The sequence below is a fragment of the Talpa occidentalis genome, unplaced genomic scaffold (assembly GCF_014898055.3).
Source record: "Talpa occidentalis isolate TD23 unplaced genomic scaffold, MPIMG_talOcc4v2.1 talOcc4.12, whole genome shotgun sequence".
In the NCBI taxonomy this organism is placed as follows: Eukaryota; Metazoa; Chordata; class Mammalia; order Eulipotyphla; family Talpidae; genus Talpa; species Talpa occidentalis.
In genome coordinates this window covers 92150727-92172542 of record NW_023601212.1, presented here as the reverse complement: position 1 = coordinate 92172542, position 21816 = coordinate 92150727, and the positions used below count along the sequence as shown (strand labels likewise).

At 46.6% G+C, this 21816-nt stretch overlaps 1 protein-coding gene across 3 annotated transcripts in view; it reads left to right on the top strand.

Annotated features, from left to right (window-relative positions):
- IQCK (IQ motif containing K) overlaps positions 1-21816 on the top strand; it is a 92798-nt gene that overhangs the window by 67815 nt on the left and 3167 nt on the right. For 2 of the 3 annotated variants that reach the window (XM_037507526.2, XM_037507529.2), the window contains exon 8: positions 917-1028. In XM_037507526.2, coding sequence (XP_037363423.1) covers positions 917-1028 — 112 coding nt within the window. Of the gene's footprint in view, positions 1-916; positions 1029-1468; positions 2782-21816 lie in introns of those variants that run through there. The other variant, XM_037507527.2, reaches the window with a different exon arrangement.

Genomic DNA, 21816 nt, shown 5'->3' with positions numbered 1-21816 from the left:
CCAGAGCCAGAGCGGAGACCAGAACAGGTAGAAGGACCGAAGTACACTGCTGAGGGGAGCAGCAGGTGGCAGGAGAGGTCTGCACGCCACGTGGGACCCTCGCAGGCGGCCGGGGATCGAACCGGCGCTGCAGAGGCTGCAGGCAGCTTCGCAGCCCAGCTCTCAACCGCTGCACCAGCAGGGGAGGCCCATCATTTTTTATTTTGATTATATTTTGAAATGACATTATTTAGCATCTTTTAAGTTAAATAAAATGAATTCTCAAAGATAATCTCACCAACTTACTTTTGCTTCTTTTAAAATGAGACTGTGACGAGATATAAAATGACACATGTCTCCATGATGTGTCTACCAGAGAGCACAGATCTAGGACGTTCTCAACCTACCATTAACATAGAAAATCTCCACACAACCTCATTTACACTCAAATACTTTGTAAGCTTTGGGAGTATAGAATGAATCAAAACAATGATTCATTTAGGATCAAAAGAACATCCAGTAGAGGGCCTCCCCAGTGGCGCAGCGGTTGAGCGCTGGGTTGCGAAGCTGCCCGCAACCTTTGCGGCGCCGGTTCGATCCCCGGCTGCTCCCCGGTCACCGGAGGAGGGTCCCACATGGCGCGCAGACCTCTCCTGCCGCCCGCTGCTCCCCTCAGCAGTGTGCTTCGGTCCTTCTGCCTGCTCTGCTCCCCGCTCTGGCTCTGGTGAATTCTCTCACCCTCCCGCGCTTCTGACTGTACCCAGTGCATGTATAAACAAAAAACAAACAAACAAGCAGACAAATAAATAAATGGAACATGCCTCTATTAAAAAAAAAAAAAAAAAAAAAAAAAAAGAACATCCAGTAGATTCAGGGCAGATTCTCCATGCAGACTAAGGTATAGAAAGGGAGCTAAATCTTCATGGGGATTTTCCAGGTTCGCTGCATCCCTGAGATCCAAGAGTTGCGTCAGTGGCAGAAGAAACTGCGTGAGGACAAGCACATTCGCCAGCGAGTCAAGATTTTCTGGGCCAAACAAGAACAAAAAGGTCAGTTGCTTGATTTACAGTCTTTGGTTTATTCAAGAAAAGTGTGAGGCTTATCCCAGGCTCAAGAGGTTAGGCAGGGGGCTTGTCTGCAAGGAACTCAGTGGGGAGGAAGGAGCTGCGTGTTACCATTTGCTCTGGTAGGACAGGGTGTTGTCATCTTGTTCACACGCCACTCGCTCGGGGCGAACTCCGTGTCTGCCGTCCCTCCATTTTGATAAGCTGGTGTCAATCAGTGTGAGGGGTAGGTATTCTTCTAAGTTGTTGATTAGAACGTAAGTGCTGTTTTGTACTTGTCTTTCCCCCTTTTGTGAGAAATCACACTCGCGCGCTCATGCACACACACACCCCCCCCCCAAGAATAGCATAACAGGTACCCATCCCCGTCATACGCTGTGTCACCATTTTTGTTCTATTTCTTTTTCTCATTTTTTATTTTTTAGCTTCAAGTTACTGCACAGTCACAGTAGAAAAATTAGAAAAGTAGCCAAAGGGACAAGAAACCTGAAATCCTACCACTGTTAATATTTTGGTGTACACCCTGCAACACTTTTCAGCTGAAGAGATGTGCATAAACATATATTCATATTTTATTAAAAGTGGGGTGATTGACACGTGCTGGTATATTCTCGACCTTGTCTCCGGAGCTGACTTGGAGCATCCAGTCGGGTCAACAGCCAGAGTATTTAAGGACTGATGTCAAGGACTGCGTAGTGAGCTCGCGGCTTTATGTATTAACCAATAATGTGGAGACAGATTCAGGATATAATATCAACTGCAGAACCCTGAGTTTTCAGCCATATAAAAAATATACACAGGGGAACACAGAGCTGTCTAAGGGGCCGGGGAGAATTCGTGGAAATTGTTCCCTTTAGGAATTTGGACTAGAGAGGAGGAGGGTGCGCTGTTGGAATCCTCTAAATAATGGCACATAGTCCTTTATGATTATGAAAACCTCTGAAAAAAATAGTTAAATGCCATTCAGTGTTGAACGAGTGAGTGAGTGAATGGAGTTCTGAGGTGTAACTGAGCCAGCGTACAGCGTGCTGACAGTGCCTGCAGCCACCACCAAACTGAACCCCTTGGAAAGAAGCACCCCTTAAAAGGGTCCCTGATAAAGGAGCAGCTTGAGCTGCAATGGTTTGGTGGGCTCAGCCCAGGCCCTGTCCCCTATGCAACTGCGTTTCATTTTATTTCAGAACTGGAAGACAAGCAAAGCTGGAATCAGTTTAAAGTGCAGGCAAAGTGCAGACTATTTATTTCTATTGTTAGCTGTTCTTTTGAGCTGATTTGCTGCTGGTTGACTGATTGGTTTGACTGGCCGTGGAGTAGGGAAAGTGGCCTGGATTAAGCACCCAAATCCAGCCAGCACAGAGGGGCAGTGAGAACACCCCCATCTCAACCCCCTGCTGTTCACACCCTGGTGTCCCTTACTGCCTTGTGAAGGCTGTAGAAGGAGCAGTGCTTCCTGAACAGGCCAAGGTCTTCTGCAAATGCCCCAGTGGACACACAGGCACATTCCCCCTTAACGATGAGACCACGAAATGGCTCTCAGGCCTAAAAGCCCGAGTGCTGAACACTATCCCCAGACCTGTGGTCGGCTACGACATCAAGATAGATCATGGGTAAAGAACTGGGTCCTACCTTTGAGTCCTTTGATCTGTAAACTCTGATCTGGTAAACTCCTTAAGCCTCAGTTTTCCCATGTGCCACATGGGACTAATAATAGTGCCCAACTCATGTTGTTGAAAGCTTGCGAGAGATGATTTTTTTTTTTTAAAAAAGATTTATTTATTTATACATACAAGAGCTGGGGTACTGGCCAGAGATGCAGGGGGTGAGAGGATTTACCAGAGACAGTGGGGAACAGAACAGGCATATTGACTGAAGTACACTGCTGAGGGGAGCAGCGGGTGAGACTGGAGAGGTCTGTTGCGCCATGTGGGTAGCTCCCTTGCTGGGGATTAAACTTGTGCTGCAGAGGCTGTGGATTGCTTCATAGTGTGGTGCTTAACCCCTTGCACCACCAGGGAGGCCCTGAGATGATCTTTAATGAGCCTTGGCTTATATTATATTGATAGTTCCCATAACAGTTATTGTCATTATCAGTATTATTAAAACACTGTCTGCTTGTAAACTATTTTGTGTTCATTTTCTCTGCAAGACCATGGGGGTCTGTGTGGGGACCTTGTTTGTCTGTTTCATCATGTGGCTCCACCCTTAGCACAGACCCAGGCACAGAGCAGGCAGCATATACACACTGGGTCAGTAGAGCGCTGAGCTTCATTTTACAGATGAAGAATTAGAGGGCCAGGAAAGTGGAGGGTTTTGCCCAGGGTCACACAGCAAGGGGAGGTTTGCACAGGGTGTTCTCTTTGTCCAGTTCTAAAGCCAACTTGGAGACACAGAGATAAGATCCTCTCTTGGATTCCACTGTCAGTCCCATATCTCTCAGGAATCCTTCTTAACGTGACACATGGCTTGTTCAATTTCTCAGTGTTCTGGCTTTGTGTTTGCCCTGGGCTGCATTTCAAGGAGCAGGGTATCACCTCCTCCCCCCTGAGTGAAATGGAATTTTTTGTTTCCTGTAAGAATCTGAGCTGAATCATTATGTTAAGCTCACGCACTACAGAGTTACTGCCTGTTTTAAGCCTTGTACATCGGGGTTGTGTGGTTTAGAAAATAAATCCCCAAGGTGACATTGGAATTAGACCTCAAAGACCTCTGAGGAAACAATTTGAAAATGAACATTCAACACATGCTAATTCTCCTTTAGACTTGCAGAAGGACTATGGAGAGATTGCAAATAAAAATGGGTTTTCAACTTCGTCTAAAAAACCCTGCAAATGCGTCTCTGTACAAATCCGGCAAACAAACATATTTTTTGAGGGTATGCCATTTGATCCATATTGCGCCCTGGTATTTATGGCTTGAATACATTTCACCAAGTTCATTTCTTGGAGCAACCTCGGTGCAGACAGAAGGTCTGAGGGAGAGGGAGGTCAGCTGTCGGGGTAGGGTCGTGGTCTCATATAGCCTGTCTCGTGTTACCCAGAGTCAGAAGTGATCCCAGACAGGGTTTTCTTCTAGGACAAAAGTGGTGTGAGGTTATCCTCGAGTCTCTCTCCATCAGGACAGTTGCAGGAATTATTTTTAAACATATGTGGCAAGAATTGCAGCTAATGTAATCCGAAAGGAGAGGCCTGAGTCATTTTCGAGACGTGGTCAAAAATCCCTTCTCGATGAGCAGCATATTTTCAGCTTCATGTAGTCAGTAATTGTTTTCAAATGTGCTTTGTAATTGAATATCCATATTTTATTTGGGAATCTAGTATGAGTAGGGAGAAAAAAACCATGGAAATAGTTCCCATAACATCAGATCGTGTTACACACGCACACACGCGTGCTTGCATATATATATCATAACATCAGGTTCTGTTTCTTCTACCTATTGTGTGTATTTGCATATATGTGTAAATACTCTTTAAATGAATTTATCACGTCTTGGAATTTTGAAGACAGGTATGGGTGAGGTTGACCGGGCAAAGGAAAGAGACTGTTCTTTTGTTTGCTTACCTGTTCATTTCCTACCTCATTCCAAGCGTGGTTTGTAATAGCTTGCAGAAACAGAGAACATTTTTCGGTAAATGTAGTAAGCAGGTTAAGGCAAAGTTAAGAGTAGGAGAAAAATAAAACTATTAGACGCAGTATACAAATTATTTATTTTGAGACCTATATTTGTTTGAAATTTCTTAGAGACCAAGCAAAGAGGGAAATAGGATCGGTTGTGTAATTTAGTGTCCATAAAAAAAAGGCACAACCCAGTTGTCAGGAAACACTGGACCCTCCCCTTACACGTGAGGCAGTGTGAGTAATAACCTCAAAACCCTTCCTCCAATAAATAGAAATAGGGCCCTGGGTTTCGTGGAAGCCACAACAATGAAGAAATAGCATCATTCCTTTGTTTATTGTGTCGCTAGGGTCTAAGAAGTTCCTTGCATGCACAGACACCTGGGGCTGAGATTTTCCCCCCATAGAGAGGACACTGGGGTACATGTCCTGAGCACCGCTCTCTCCCTAAAGACAGTGGCCCATTTCTTAGAGGCATTTGCTTCTAAGATGAAAGCCTAGAGCAGGGGTGGGGGTAGAAACCAGATTTCTTTCCCTGACTCTAAATTTATACTTTAATGATAAACCTTACCTGGTAGGGTTAGATTTTATGGATATTCTTAAAATAAGCACCTCGTCTTGGCCACATCATGGCCTGTGACCTAAAGAAAGGTGGTTCTTAGAGGAGATAAAGATGTCTGGGCCCAAGGAATGCTGCCATTTATCACTCGTGTGCCATGTGCCAGGCACTGTACTAAGCACCCTATGTTTTCCACGGAGCCCTCACTGCTGCTGTCTTGGAAAGAGGATGCTCTCTTTCCCTGTGGGAGAAACATGGCTTACCCAAGGTCACAGAGCCAGTAAGAGCCAGAGACCAGATCTGCTGTAGCCAGGAAACCTATGGCCACTGCATGCCTTATTGTCCAGTTACCTTGTGTGCCTGATAGGGCATACTGGCCTAGCCCAAAGCTTCCCAGCAGAGTACAGGGGACCCAGGGCTAGGAGGCCCTGCCTCCCATCCTACACATTAACACTGACATGGCCACAGGTCACTGGATCATAAGAGGTTTGGGGGCGGGGAGACTGAAGTCTCCAGTCCAAAGGCTACAGGCTCTATAACCTTGTTTCTGGAGACATTTCATTACAACTGGAGGCCTGGGCTTCCTGGGTAAGGTTGAGGAAGTTCTTCTCTCACCTTCCAAATTCCCTGCCCATCTACAGATGAAGAACAGGGAAGTACTTCACCACCAAAGGGGGTGCCCAGGTGCAGGGAACATCCTGGTTTGTGGATCAGGAGTGGGGGGCCTGGCGTTGGTTATGACCAATGAGCCTAACCTGTCACAAAGCAAAAAAGGTCAAATTTCCAGTGACTGCCCCCAGAGACAGCCACTGTTGATTGTGTTAGCCCATAGAGTCTTCTATCCATCCATCCGTGCGTCTATCCATCAGTCCATTCGTCTGTCCATCCAGACACACAGGCATGTGTTGCTTAGCAACAGTGACACTGTCATTAGATTTTGTCATCATACGAACATCATAGAGTAAATGTACTTACATGACATTATTCTACTGGGTACACTTGTTGGGACCACTGTATATTTACAGTCCGCCATATCAAGCCACATCATTAACAGTGCATAACTGTAAATGCACGGATATACATGTCCATATATGTTTATAAACATAGAGTCATAGGTACTACACTACAGTTGGTTTTTATCTCCATTGCGTAACATTTCATTAACATCTTTTCATGCTAGTATATGAGATCGAGTGTACTCTTTTTTTGGTTCCATAAGAATGACAGATCTGTAGCATACTTTTTGGTAACCAATCTCTTTGAGTGGATATTTGACTTGTCTCAGGAGCAACTGTCCATAGACATTTTTGTAATACATTCTTGCTTACCTAATGAAGTGCTTCTGCAGGATTCATTTCCAGCAATGGACGGTGACCACCATGTTGTCACCCCAAAACATGGCAGCAGTTTATACTTAAGGCCACCAAGCTGCTTTGACCTTTGATGGGTGATGTAATCTCTGTGCCTTCTTTTCCTTCCTTGTAAAATGTGTATGTGTATGCCTCAGGAATAATTCTAAATGAGGTCATTGCTTTGATAATACCATGACTCATTAAGAAAAAATTTACCTGTAAATCTAATGTGAAAAACCTAATTTTAATTTTTTTCTTGTTTCTCCTCCAACCTTCATTCTTTCTCCATTTAACCTGGAAAAAAGGACTAAAAAATTGATGAAAAGAAATCTAGTGACTTCATGCCTTGACATTACACTCATCAATTTTATTTCTATGACACACCAGTGGGTAGGATGTTTGGATGGCGTTGACTTTCATACATACCTTTTCGTTTAAAATGTGTATAGATCTGCACAGTTAGGATGTGCCTTCTGTTGAAATGCTGGAAGAGACCGTTCTCCATAAACTGAAGAGTAGAATCAAAGATGCTCTCCTTTCTCTGAACCGTCTTCCCCCAACATTCAAGATCCCAAATTTCAGTTCATGCAAATGATACTTTCAACCTCTTTAGCTTCATCCTTCATTTGATTGTTCAGGATTTATCTTTGCTGTTATGTACATGTAGTGTGTTTTCATAAGATCAAGAAACCTATAAACCTATAGAAGGGATATTGAATAGATTGGATTGAATTTCCCACTTATCAACTCTGTAACCTTGAGCGGCTACCTACTTCTTTGTGACTCCATTTTTTAGCAATAAAATGACATTGTAGATATTACTGATCGCCCCATTGGTTTTTGTGAAATTAGAGGAACCAGCACTGTGCATGACTCATGATCAGTGATCAGTTAAATATTGCTGGTAGTAATGTGTCCAATATTTGGTTAATTTCTGTCATTGCTAAGAATATTGACTTTGGGGTCTGATGGAACTCGGGTCCTGCCCCTTGACTTCTGTGTGTTCAAGGGCATGTTGCTCATCCTCTCAAGCTCCAGACCCACCCCTTCTGTATATGGGTGGGGGGGCAGTTAGGGTTCCTGTGAAGGTTAAATAAGATTAAATGTCATGTATGCTATTAAACAGGCACAGCTGAATGGCCAGTAAGTGGTGGTTAGCTTTCACAATATTTTTTAAACTGTCAAGAAAAATGAACAAAATTATTATTCCAGGTAATTGATCTATGGTAATGGTTCTCAATCCTGCCTGCATATTAGAATCCCCTGGGGGAAATTTGTAGGGAGGCGTCAGGGCAGAGGCCAGAGAAAGTGATTACATGGAGAGAATGTGTCATGACCGCATAGGCAAAGCCCTAAGCCTGTGGATTAGCTGCTGCAAGATCCAGCAAACGCTTTGGATTCCAGACCTTCCTTTGTGAGGCTCTTCTCACTAGTGCAGTTTTACTTGGATTAAAATACAAGGGATCTGAGTGTTTTGACCAACTCTGGCTGTGTGGGCCTTGTTCTCTCCTTTGAAAATGGAAGAATGAACCAAGAAATCTCTATAAAACAGAAAATTCAATGGGAGTCTATTGTACAATCTCGGGCCCAGTGATCCCCCAGACTTTGGGAAATTGCTGCTGTTGCCTTGGTGGTTGTTGTGTTAGGGGGAAAAGGATGTCCCAAAGCTAATTCCATACAGGCTTTGTGGACTCCACCCCCACCCTAGGTCAAAGTCAAAGACACTGGGAACTCCAAATCCCATCACCACCAAAGGGAAGGTGGCTGGGACCTGAGGGTGGGGTTAAGCAGCCAGGTGGATAGAAAAGGCAGACACGTGGGCTTTGGAGGATCCCCCCCATTTTTGGCTCTCCACCAGCTCACAGTGTCTGGCCAGCTCTGAGAGTGACTTTGGGTTTCCAGGTCGTCGGATTGGGTAGGACGCATTAAAGACTTTATTTCCCTATTTTCTCCCTGAGTTGTACATTTTCCTTATTTCCTTTTCCCTTGTAAATAAACCTTTTATTAACCCTTTTGTGTGTGTCTGTAGTGGAGTATTCATAAGTCCCTGTAAAGCGCGCGGGTGAGGACCCACAGCCAGGAACCCGTTCAATATAGGGGCTGCTCTATAACAGTTGTTGGCTTGGGGGTTTGGGGTCAAGGTTGAGAGTGAGGACAATAGATGGTGAACTTTCTGGGCTTTTGCAGGGGAAGTTGGGGCTGCAGAGTGAAGGGCCAGACAGTAACCAGGGAGCTTTGGATGTTGAGGTGAGGAGGAGGAAAGGTAAATTGGGTACCTGGCAATTTAAGGGTTTGGGGAGGGGGAGAGAATGGCATATTTCGAGTATTTTTGTACTCTTTAATAATAATAAAATCATAAATTTACGGAGTGGAAAACATCTCCTAGATTGAGATTGTGAGGGAATGAAATCTGCCACCCCCAAAACATCTCTCTTTGGCGTAGAGCTGATTTACTAGGAGGTGCTCAGAAAGCTGGGTGCAGGTTGTCCTTTTGTAAGAAATGTTACAGGAATAAAGGAAAATCTCCCTTTGTAAGGGGTTCTCCTTGCTGTGCCAGGAGGACCTAGTCTCTTTAACTCCTGTCAGTGCAGATCTACATGTGCTTCTGTGGTTATGCCCTTGTGGCTGTGTCCTTCCTGTGACCTTCCATGGCCGACCGTCCCCTCCCAGCATCCCATGTCTTCAGCTGAAGTTACTTGGGAAGGTGGTTGAAGCCTTGTTGGCGAGTTACCTTTACGGGATCTCTCCCATCTCGATGGGCAGTAACATGATATTAATAAACTTCTGTTTGTTTGGTTTTTTCCCCCTAGTCAGTCTGTCTGATGTTAATTTGATTATTTGCCGGCCTTGACAGGAAGGGGAAATCACTCCCCCCCACACAAGGGCTTTTCCTGTAACCACATTCAGGTCTGTCCATGGTAGTGCTGAGTGAAAGCTGGAGCTAATGTGGTCGGCACTGGGGGGGTGGCAGAGGGGATTCTCCTGCAGTGTGGGCCCCCCACCTGTAGACAGCATCGCCATACCTGCGGCCACCGAACCCTTGGTGCCTGCAGAGACCCACGGTCCTCACAAGAGCTGCCTTTTATTAAGTGTCTACTATGTGCCGGATACCCTACATATATTATTTCTAACCTTCACAACCAGTTGAATGAGTGTGATCTGTTATTACTCCCATCTTTCACAGGAGGGAACTGTGACTCAGAGGGCAAGTCACTTTCCTTTGGTCACACGGCTGCTGAGTGGCAGACCTGAGGAAATTTAGAACTTTCCACAACATCCTATGCCTTGCTCCTCCCACACCTTCCTCTTGGCCAGTCCATGAGTGTGTGGGCTGAGGGAGGGGCCTGGCACTTGGCTGTTAGCGCAGCAGGAGTTGAATGCAGAACAGAGGTCACGAGGGCCAAAGGAGTCTGACCCAGCCCACACGGTGAGCCTGGAGGCCTGTGCCAAGCGCAGGAAGCCAGACACAAGGCCCCTGGATGGCATGATCCCATTTATGTGAAATGCCCAGAGTAGGCAAATCTGTAGAGATAGAAAGTGGGTCAGTAGTTGGGGCTGGGGCCTGGGAGGCAGAGGGTGATGACTAATGGGGATGGAGTTCCTCTGAGGTGACAAAAGGCTGTAAAACGACGGGTGATGGTGGCGTGTGTCTGCGAGCTCACTAAACACCACTGACTTGTACACGATAAATGAGCAAATTGTATGGTATGCGGTATGAGATTGGTATGAGATATGGTATGATATTATGTCTTGATAAAGCTGTTCCAGAAATAAAAAGGTGAAGGCATAGACTGCATTGCACCCATTAGGCCAGATACTACCAAAAAAATAGAAACAGCAAGTATTGGCAAGGCCAGAGAAATTGGAACTGTAGTGCAGATAAAGTGCTTCCCTAAAAACAAAGATGGAATTTTACATATGATTCAGGAATTCCACTTTAGGGTATATGCACAAAAGGAAACAGAGTGTCCAGAGATAACTGCACATACCTGGACCCAGCAGAGTGTTCACAAGGGCCAAAGGTGGATGCAACCCAGTGTCGGTCAACGTATGAGCGGGTGAGATGCATTGGAGTATTATTCAGCTTCTAGAAGGAAGTCCTGACATGCTACCACATGGGTGGGCCTGGAGTACAGTCTCAAGAGGACAAATATTGTAAGATTCCATTTAAGTGAGCGAGAATAGCCAAAATCAGAGAGACAGGAAGTAGAGTGGTGGTTGCCAGGGGCCAGGAAGAGAGGAGTTAGTGTTAAATGGACAGTGTCAGTTTTGTAAGCTGAGAAGAGTTCCCGAAATGGGTGGTGGTGGTGGGTGCTCCACCATGTAAATTTCACACCACTGAACCACACACTTGAAAATGGCCAAGCTCCCAAGTTCTGTATTAAGTCTATTTTACCATAATAAAAAAAAGGGGGTTGGAGATAAGAACAAAGGCACAGACCCCGAGTACCCTCATCGCTCGCTCCTTCACCTCCATCAGACTGTCTGGCGTGACCTTCTCAGGGCCTCCCTGAGCCCCTGGCCCTCCCATCCCTCTGGCCTGGCTTGCTCTCTGTGGGGTCATTCAGGAAGAGCGCTGCCTCCAACACGCCACGCCTCTTGGGCATAGATCAAGAACTTGGGCTTGATAGCACCTCTTCCTTGTAGCCTTAGGGAAATAAAGAAATGTGTCCTGACTGCCCTTCCGGACAAAGCCGATTCCAGGGTGGCTGGGTGCCTGCTTCCTGTGTGTTCCATGAGGCTCACACTAAGTTGTGCTTACTGTGGCAGTTCCTTTCCAGATTGTCTTTGACGGTGTGATGTATCTTAGTCACCACTTAATAATTTTCTAAGTGTTTCATTCTCTTGAATCACCCAGGATATTAGTGGTTTACTTTGTTTATTGTCTTGTAATCACACCAGACTCTAAGTTATAAGATCACAGGAACTTTTTCCATTCTGTTTTGTTCACGGCTCTATCCCCAGCACCCGAAACAGTGCCCAGCGGGTGGGAGAAGCTCCACGAAGATTTGTTGATTGAATGAATGAGCCGATGATACACAGTCCTCTTTCCAAACCATCAGCTTGATTAGCACCCTATGGATAAGGTCATTTGAAAGTAAACAGAACTGTTTCCCAGTTTACAAACAAGCGAAAGGAAAATTTATGTTCATATGTAACATGTAAGTGGGCAAAGTAGAAAGTCTACCAGAATGCTAGTGGTCATTATCTCTTAGTGGTAATAATACAAGCAACTGGTGGGTTGATTTTGTAATTTTTTTCTTTCTAAAATAGAAATGCATGTGTTTATTTTTCTTTTTTGATTATCTACATTTTCTAAAATAATAATCAGTAGCATCTACATTCACTGTGTGCTTCCTAGGAGGTTAGCACTGTGCCCAGCTCTTCCTAGTAGAAGCCCAGTCTTTCCAGCAACCCTTTGAAGTAGGTATGACGATGATGGCCTCCATTTTATAGATGAGGAAACTGAGGCACAGAGAGGTTGAACAGTTTTCCCAGGGCCACACAGCAAGGAAGTAGCAGAACTAGACAACTTGACTCAAGACTCGTTTCTCGTCCCCACCTCATTATGCTGCGACGCACAGAGGTTACTTGTGGAGTTGAAACACTCGGGAGAAACGTCATTTGGCTTCATGTGAAATGCATTACAGCCCAGCCTTGATGAAATGCTGAGGGCATGAAGCACACACTCCTTTACGCCAGTCCGCCTGGTTTAAAGGTCAGGGGCCCCACCCTTTTAATTGTCCGCCTTCTCTCTGCCAGCTCCAGCCCAGCCCTGTTGATGCCTGGTATGCACCCTCAGGTTCTAAATTTAGGATGTGAGCAGCTAAATTGTTCGATTCTCGTTAGTGCAGGACATGGGAATGGGAATGTTTAAAGGTACAGAGGCTAGATGTTAAGGACAGCGGTATTCCTCTGAAAATGTCCCCTTATCAAAGTGATACATTCTCATTATGAAAAATACAGACAAGTATCCAGAGATCAAAACAAATTTCCCATGCACTGTCACCAATGACACTTTGGTGCACAGGAAAACGTGGGGAAAAATGCCTTATTTTGTTCCATCTGAGTAGGAGGAGATAGAGAAGATGACTGCCTTTCATGTATGTCCCACTGTTGCTGTGTGGACTGGAATTGCCCTCATTTGCTTTCTGTGGCATCTAGAGACTTGTCATCTAAGAGGTTTCAAGTGACATTTGAGTAGCTACTAACAGCAGAATGAGGCCTGCGTTTGGAGTCCCAAGATTTATTCAATCCCTGGTGGGAAGCTTTCTTCCAACAGCTGTGTATCTTTAAGAAAGGTACTTCACCTTGTTGATCTTCCATTTTTAAACTGGAAGATGAAATTAATCTCCCCTAAAAGCCCAACTGAGAGACAAGGTGAGCTGAGTAAAAAAGACAGGAGCCTTCCTGGTGGTGCAAGGAGTTAAGACACAGCCTGTGAAGCTATCCGCAGCCACTGCAGCACGAGTTCGATGTCTGGCCAGGGAGATGCCCACATGGCACAGCAGACCTCTCCTGACTCGCCCGCTGCTCCCCTCAGCAGTGGATTTCAGTCAATACGCCTGTTCTGTTTCCTGCTCTGTCTCTGGTGAATCCTCTCGCCCCCCACCCTCCACCCCCGCCCACACACACACACCTCTGGCCTCTACCCCAGCTCTTGTGGAAAAAAAAAAAAAAAGACAAGAGCTAATGCTTAATTATAAATTCTTCCTCATTGTGTAACCATGAGCAAATTACTTAGCCTCTGGATTAGATCAGATTATATACTTGGGTCTGATGCTTTTTGATCTTACTTAAATTTGCCAATGTGGTGTATTGTCAGTTTACAAAAGCAAGGTAGCTCTAGGAAATAACCATATTAAATGTACTTTAGCATCTTCTGTAAGAAATTTTTTTTTGGCTAAAGCTCCATTAAATACTTATACAAAAATAAATCTCCGTATGAGAAATGTTCACCAGGAAAAATGTTGCTTCCCTTGACGAAATGGTTTGCCTTTTCTCTAACTTTCCCTTTTTGTCTTGACTACTAGGAAGCTCAGGGTTTAATTTAAAGCTCATTTATAGCAACATATTGACTTTCCTGATTAGCATATCAAAATCCTCCACTAAATCCTCAAACAAATCCCACATCTGTGACTTAGAAATGTCGCTAACCTTGTTGAACCTCAGTGTTCTTATCTGAAAAGTGGAGATGATACCTTTGCAGAGTTGTTTTGAAAATTAAAATTGATATTGGGATACCTGACTTAGCCTGTGCCTGACATATTATAGGAACTCAATAAGCAGTGCTTACGACAGTCCTTATCGTCATCATCACTGCTGTTGTCACTGTTGCCAGCCATGCTAAAGTTGCAACAGGCACCAGAAATGGATCACTTCACCTGCAGGAAGATATGGAGGTGACAATCCAGTCATCCCTATCAGCCTGGGAACTACAATCACCAGGACACTAGCCAACAAGAGTGTCTTGCTATCATGCATCATAGATGTCCTCAGTCCTAAATCTTTGTATGCCGTTCAGGTCCGTGTCTTAGGATCGTCCCCTAGCAATGGGCGTGAGAAGTTTGAACGGCATTTGTATAGCGATTGAAGGTACCATTTATACATGAAAACACCTACCTTTTCATTCATAGATTAGTTCCAAGAGCAAAGCCTTTGCTGGGGGTTCACCATTTCAAGTCCAACATCAGCAAACACATAGTAGGTACTGACTGCCTCCCACTGCCTCCCTGGCTATATTTTGTGCTTTTGGTGGTCTTGTGGCAGCCACAGAGGCTAAAAAGGACTTGCCTAGGAAACCAGACAGACAGTGGTTCCCATGGTGACAAGAGCCACTTTCGTTAGGCACCTGTTGCACCTGTTGTGTGCTAGGTACCCTTGTAGTGGATTTTTTTGTGTGCAAATATGTTTAAATATCACAACTACCCTGTGAAATACTGTTATAGGTGAGGAAATGAAGTGTCGAGAGGGTTAGTAACTGGGCCAAGGGCGTGTTGTAGGTCGTACTGATTAGTTGGTTGGTGGCAGTTGCCTGTCTGACCCTGGAGACTGGGTGTTGTGCTGAATTGGAGCAGCCTCTACATTTCGGGGAAGGAGGTGAGAGCTGAGAGAGCAGCTTGTGGCCTACGGAGGGAGTGCGAGTAGGGTTTTCCTTCATTGGTTCCCCAAAGAGGGTGCACCTGCTCCAGGTGTGGGACCAGGCGGCTGGGTCCTGGGGACATGATGGAGACCACATGCAACGCCTTGCTCCACGGGGAAGCGGAAGTGTAGAAAGGAAGTCAGACTCTGTTGCCAAGGTCACATGAACACCTGGTGACACGAGCGCTTCTGAAGTTCAGATTCCACGAGAGACTTTAAAGGGGCATGGAATGGGCTCCCCCAGGCTGAGATCAGAAGTGAACTAGGGGGCCTCCCTGGTGGTGCAGGCGCTTGAGCGCAGCACCCTGAAGCTATCCACAGCCTCTGCAGTGCCGGTTCCATCCCCACCAGCCGTGGAGCAATAGATGGCGAGCAGACCTCTCCTGTCTAGCCCGCTGCTCCCCTCAGCAGTGTTTCAGTCAGGCTGCCTGTTCTGTTCCCTGCTCTGGCTCTGGTGAACCCTCTCACCCTCCCGCACATCTGGTCTGTACCCCGTTTCTTGTATAATAAATCTTTTAAAAAAAAAAGTGAACTAGGGGTTAATTCAACATGAGTGTCAGGAAGCACTTTCCAGGATGAGGAAAAGACCTGGGCACCCCTGAGCCTGGGAGGGGGCTGGGTATGATGACAGCAGGAGGAAGGTGTCAGGGGAACTGGTGGGGAGCGGTGGCCTCGTGGGCCTGCTGGGGCGTCATGCTCCATCTGAGGGCAGCTGAGAGCTTGGACAGGGTTTTAACTGGGCAGTGGCACCCTCAGATAGACTTGATGGATAGATGACGGGGCCGCAGGCAGGAATGGACTGGATGACCTGTGGCAGTGTGGGGCAGTGGGGAGGGGCAGGGATGGGTTTAGGAGACATTTAGGGGGTGAAAGTGACATCCTTGAGATGAGTGATCCTTTCTAATGACACTTTTGCTTGTAGGCAAATATTTCTCACCAACGTCAATGGTCACATTTTCTTTTCAGTGTGTCGAGGGACAGCCTTTGAGAAAGAGCTCTGCAGCTGGGGGTCTTAGAATGTGAAATCCCACACGGTCTTTCAGTGTTTGAGAAGTGTGGTTTCTGAGTCCTGGGCGTTCCTTAACTTGAGCCCCACCTGCCCCTGCCCTCTCCTCCCTCCCCAGCTACCAGAATAATGAGAGACTGCTGCCCCAACCCCGAGGGACAAATTGGAATAGTTTCTCAATTAGTGATTCACTGATTACACTGGCAGAGAAACTGTTTAAAAATAAATGGGAGGATTTGTTTCCATTTCACTTAAAGGCAACATTTCATACACAGAGTTTCTGCCAGTCTGAACCAGATGAGGACTGTTTATACCCCAAACTCATTCAAAATGCCTGGGATATTTCTAAAGGTTCGGTCTTGGCAGCAGCAGCTGAGAATGCAGAGATAAAAAAAAAAAAAGTCATAAGACTCGGCTGGCAGGGCTGGCGGCTGCGGCTGCGTTCATTCACAGCCAGGACTCACCAGGCTTCTGAAGACACGGCGTTTCAAAGGACCGTCTCGTGGCTGGTGGCTCTTGAAACTGCTGTGCTAAGACTCCAGTCTCGCGGCCACTGAGTGAAGTGTGCTACCTGTGGTACATGGAGATGCAGGGCAAAATGCAAAAACACTAGACCAACACTTTCCCTTGTTTATAAAACGTGCCTCCATGATTTTAAGACAATATCTTTACCTAGTTGTTTAAAGATACCACATTTTCCAGTTTTTTTTTTCTGCAGATACTCCAGCACTCGCATCATACCGTTAGTGAGCCTCTGTCATGCGCTAGGCAGGGGGGACCATCTCATTTCATTCTGGTGCTCTCCCTGGAGGGAGGTCTTACTGGCCCCACTTCACGGATGGGGCAGCTGAGGTTTCCAAAGAGATTAAGAGACTTATCAGGTCTCCCAGCCAGTAGGTGATGCTGGGGCCCAAGCCAGCTCTCTCCGGTTCTAGAATGTGCTCTTACACTTTTCCTTGCCCTTGTTGCTGGCTTGGCTTTGTCCCCCTTTGGGGCCTTTCTCTCCTCCCCATGAAAAACAAGGCTCTTATTAAATGTCTCCCTTTCCAGGAATCAGAGTCCTTTCCAAGGTCAAAACTTGATAATCCCTGATACTGTGTGATGTCCTCAGTTTGAGCGCCAAATATTCCCCTGTAAAATACTGCCTTCAAGGAGGCTCAGAGCTGAGCTTACGTTGTTAGTAACATTGTTTGGGAGTCGTCCACAGAAAGCCATAATTACTGCACTTTCAAGACTGTCAGAGTCTCCCAGTGCCTGCTGGCTTCCTGGTGGGTTCCGCTTCCTCCACACAAGCCAACCAACATCTGACACTGTCAAGAAAGGGAGGCAAACTTACCAGACTAATGGCATTTACCCCCTGAGTGCCAACACTGATTTCTTTTTAAAAAGCAAATCTTCCATGGTTGGTTCTTCCAGTGGGGAAATGTGGAGGGTTTTGTTTTTTTCCAAAATTTTTATGCAATCTTCAAGTTTTCTATAATGAGGAGGTATTGCTTTCACAATGGAAGAATAATCTTATTTTAAACATTCAGTCCAAGAAAATAGAAGAGAAATAAAAATCTTTGTCATCAAGATCACCCACTTCTCTGCCTTACCCATTGGAAAGTGTGGGATGTTACCTTAAGCCCCACTGTATAATGCTGGGTCAGGATCAGGGACCCCCAACTCTTACTCTGTGGGGCTAGGGCATGATGGTTGAGCCCATGGATTTTGGCCTCAGAGAGACCAGGCTTGGAATCTTGGCATGAGCATTTGCTTGGCTCTGACCTTGGGCAAGTGGCTTGGCATCTCTGGACTTTCAGATCCTCATCAGCGCAACGGAACTACGATGACAGCATGTACCTCCCAGGCTGCTTGGGAGGGCAAGTCTTCATCTTCTCGCAGTTCCTCAATCAGAAACTTTTCCTCGAACACATTTCATGACTAGCTTTGGAATGGTGACCTCTCTTGGAGCAATTTCCCCTTTGGGTGGCTTTCTCTTGGGGGGTCTCCCTACGACCCCCCCTTCCTGCTTTTACCCCCCTTTGGGCTCTGACTGATTATAGTAATACTATATAGGTGTTGATTTTCCTGAGAAACTTACTTCCTTCTGTTTGGTTTCTTCTCTGTTAATTCTTTTAGTAAGAAAGTTTTCCCCAATTGTAGAGCAATACGTGTATACTATGTGCATTTGTGGGGGGGTTCACCCATTTCCTTTCCATTGTTTTATCCCTATTTTTTTTTAACATAGTTGAGATGCTGAGTCATAACTTAGTTGAGGTAATGAAAGTGACTTTGGAGGGAATGAATGTAATTTTGTACAGGGCAGCCACAGTAAAATGAGGTCCTGGGAATGAATTGAAATAGGAGTCTTGTTCTAAAAATTTTTATTTTTTCTGGGGGTGGGGGGTGGCAGGTGAAGGAAGATAGAGATGATTAAATGAAGGTACCCTTGAGAGACCTTCTCACACTTGCTCCCAACAGGGGCAGACACAATCCTCTGTATCCCCTTGGCAACCTTGTTAACTTTAGGGATCCAACAATTTCAAATCTGCATCACGACATTTTACAGCAAGTGTGCCCCATTATACCCCCCCCTTGGTATTTCTCCCCAAGCTTTACAAAAGCATCATGTTTTTAACAGCTTCATCATATTTTACTAAGTTGGTAAGTCATCAGATAGCTAATCACTCCCAGATAGCTGGGTGTTTGAGTTGTTCCCCAACTATTTATGCAGCAAATGATGCAGTGAACACTTTTGCTTGCATATGTCATTGCGACATCTGATTACAGGAACCTTCCTGTCTTCCTGGTGAGACAGTGACCTGGTAGAGGTTAACGGCATGACCTTGGGCAAGTTACATAACGTGCCTGCACCTGGTCTCCTGGAAAGCCTGGGAAATAACAGCACTTTCCTCTCTGCATGTGCATAAAGGGCACGGGTACCATAAGAAGTATTTGCCTTTATTGCTTGCCCAAAAGCCTAGAGACTGGGTACAATTTGGATAAGAAATTAATCTGTTAAGGTTACTGCTGACTTGAGAATATGACCCCGTCTCCTCTGGGGAGCAGGGGACGCGGCTGTCCAGTCCTTTGCTGTATGATGAAGAGCTTTCACTGCGGCAACTTCCCTCTGCTGTGTGTGAGCATCTCTTGGTTTTTGTACTTCCTTGTTTATTTTTCTGCCTAGAGGGGTGGATTTCTTGAGAGCAAAGACTATCCTGGAAAAATAATAATAGCGGGTGCTTACTGCGTGCTGCCCTGGGGTCAGACTCCTTGCTGGGTGCTTTGCAGGAGGGTTGAGTTTGCTCCTCCTACGAGAGCCCTGTGGGGGCAGGCTCTCTGCCCACCCTGCTCAGAGGCTCACCAGAGACACAGAGGTGGAGGGTGTGGGGATGCAGAGGCCCAGGGCTTGCTCCTGGAGATTCTAATTCTAAAGGCCTGCAGTGACCCAGGAATCTGTATCTTTTGCCCCAGGGGATCCGGTCTGTTTGAGGCCTCAGCTGGATGACCCCAAAGAGTAACTGGATGACCTTGTGGTCCCTAAATTTCTTCCCTACGTTGCTAAGGCACCATCTCTGACCTCCCCGAGTTAGGAACAGGAGGGGACGAGGGTGACAGAGAGGAGACCTTAAACTGGGCTCATTAGCATGCAGGGCCTTTCTAGTCACATGGCCGTTAACTGAGGCTGCAGGGCTGGCACTTCGCCCGGGGATTTTTCGCTCTCCCAGCCCTTCCGGAACTGGCCGCGTACCAGCCTGCAGGGAGACGAGGCCGGAGCAGGGGCATGGAGACACCTGTCCGCTGGTGCTGGAAGCCAACCTTGGTGATGTCTCTGAGGGGGGCGCTGGCTTCTTGCACTCAGGACCCCTGCCCGGGTCTTCCCACTGCTTCCCCCCTACCGCCCGGCCTCCTTTTCTTGAGTATTGATCTGTTCTGCCCAGATCAGGGGAGGGGAAAACTCAGCAGAGATTTTATCTGATTTTTAATGTTTAGCAAAGTAATCCTTGCACATGGTTCTCATAGTTAAACAGACTTTTAGGATAGAACCAGAGTGGAACTATCATCACCATCTCTGCCTCCTCTTCTGTGGTGAGTGCTTTGAACTCTGGCTGATTCTCTGACTGCAGTATCTCTAGAGAGAGATCAGATTTTAGACACTATCTACTGATTTCCTGTCCTGACAGATGAGGATCAGCTCACTGACAGCCGAGCCCTACCCTGCTCTAACTGTTATGACGCCCTCTTCCATTCCTTTATTTTTTTAATTATTTGTGTGTGTGTGTAGAACTGGCTGTGGGCCAGAGGTGCGGGGGGTTAGAGAATTCACCAGAGACAGAGTGAGGAGAAGAACAGGCGGATCTACTGAAATACACTGCTGAGGGGAGCAGCAGGAGAGACAGGAGAGGTCTGCTGCGCCATGTGGGTCAGCTCCCTGGCGGGGGATCGAACTCGGGCCATCCCCCTAGGCTACCACAGAGGTCTTTATTCCTTAATTGATTGACTTTGATTATTGAAATATTATTGTTTCAATAATACACTACCATCTTTATTCTTTTACCATTTGAGGGATTGGGGGTGTGCTACCTACATACAATTGTGACTATGAAACACTCAAATAACCACCACCCCAGTTAAGGAAATAGAGCAACACTTTTAAAGCCTCCCTGGCCCCTATGAAGCCATGGGCCCTTGCTTGTAATAACCACCCTATTGCTTTTCTCTACAGTTCTTCTCTTGTGTGTGCCCCTCCGCATGGATTTGCTATACACACGCATGTGCGTGCGCTTCTGTGCCTCCACCCTTCCCTTCGACCCTGGTAGGGGAACTGCCGTCCCGTGTGCCCCACTTGTGTCCCTGCTGTGTACTCACTGCTCATGGAGGCCACGGGTGGTTTATCCGGGCGATGGACATTCTTATTATTTGCAGTTTGCTGTTCTCGCGAACACCCCAATTCCCAGCACACAGTACATCCTGGGTTTCTCCCAGGGGTGGATGCAGAGGCAGAACTGCAGCATTGCGGGGAGCAGGCAGACTATTTCTCTTGAAAGCCAGTTTTCCTGTGTGGTCACAGCAAGGGACAGCTTCCACCTATGAGACTCTGACTTGAGTGACCAAGGTGGGCGAGGCTTTGAGGCTGCCCAAGCTCACCAGGGGACCGCACACCCAGCCTCATTCCCACCCATCAACCCTAGTTAATATCTTGACTTTGCCATTTATTTATTTTTTTTAAAGATTTATTTATTTATTTATATAAGCACTGGGTACAGTCAGAAGCGCGGGAGGGTGAGAGAATTCACCAGAGCCAGAGGGGAGAGCAGAACAGGCAGAGTGATGAAGTACACTGCTGAGGGGAGCAGCGGGCGGCAGGAGAGGTCTGCGCGCCATGTGGGACCCTCCTCCGGTGGACGGGGAGCAGCCGGGGATTGAACCCGCGCTGCAGAGGCTGCGGGCAGCTTCGCAACCCAGCGCTCAACCGCTGCACCACCAGGGGAGGCCCGACTTTGCCATTTAAAGGAGCTCCTTCCACTCTCCTCCCTCATGATTTCTGTGTAATGATTGAAACTGCTCCTACGGGCTTTCCCCAGGCAAGGTCCAAGTGCAGGGAGTGTGTGGAGAGGTTATCAGAAGCACAGACAGGATCTGATGAAAACCCCAAGACAAAGGCAAGCAGGTGAGTTCTTGCTTCAGGCTGTGTGGAGCAACTGAAAAACCCCAGGGGCTGGGAAGGCCTCCTGTCTGCCAGCCCTCCCCTCTGTGCTAGGAGCCTCCAGCATCTGTCGCAGTGGTAGACACAAAGGTCATTCAAGCAGTTAAGATGGGGATTCAGCAGGCAGCCAGCTTGAGCTTGGACATCGAGGGGGAATTCTACACTCCTCTTGTTAGGGGGAAAAGGATGTCCTAAAGCTAATTCCATACAGGCTTTGTGAACTCCACCCCCACTCCAGACCAAAGCCATCAGGACATTGGCAAAGACAAATCCCTTAAGTCCCCTTTAAGTGCGCGGGTGACAACCCACAGCCAAGCAACCCATTTTTATATCGGTTGCTCCGTAACACTCTGAGTGGCTCTAAGGTGCTTTTCCATCATGTTTCTTTAAAAGGAGTGAAAGGACTCCACCCA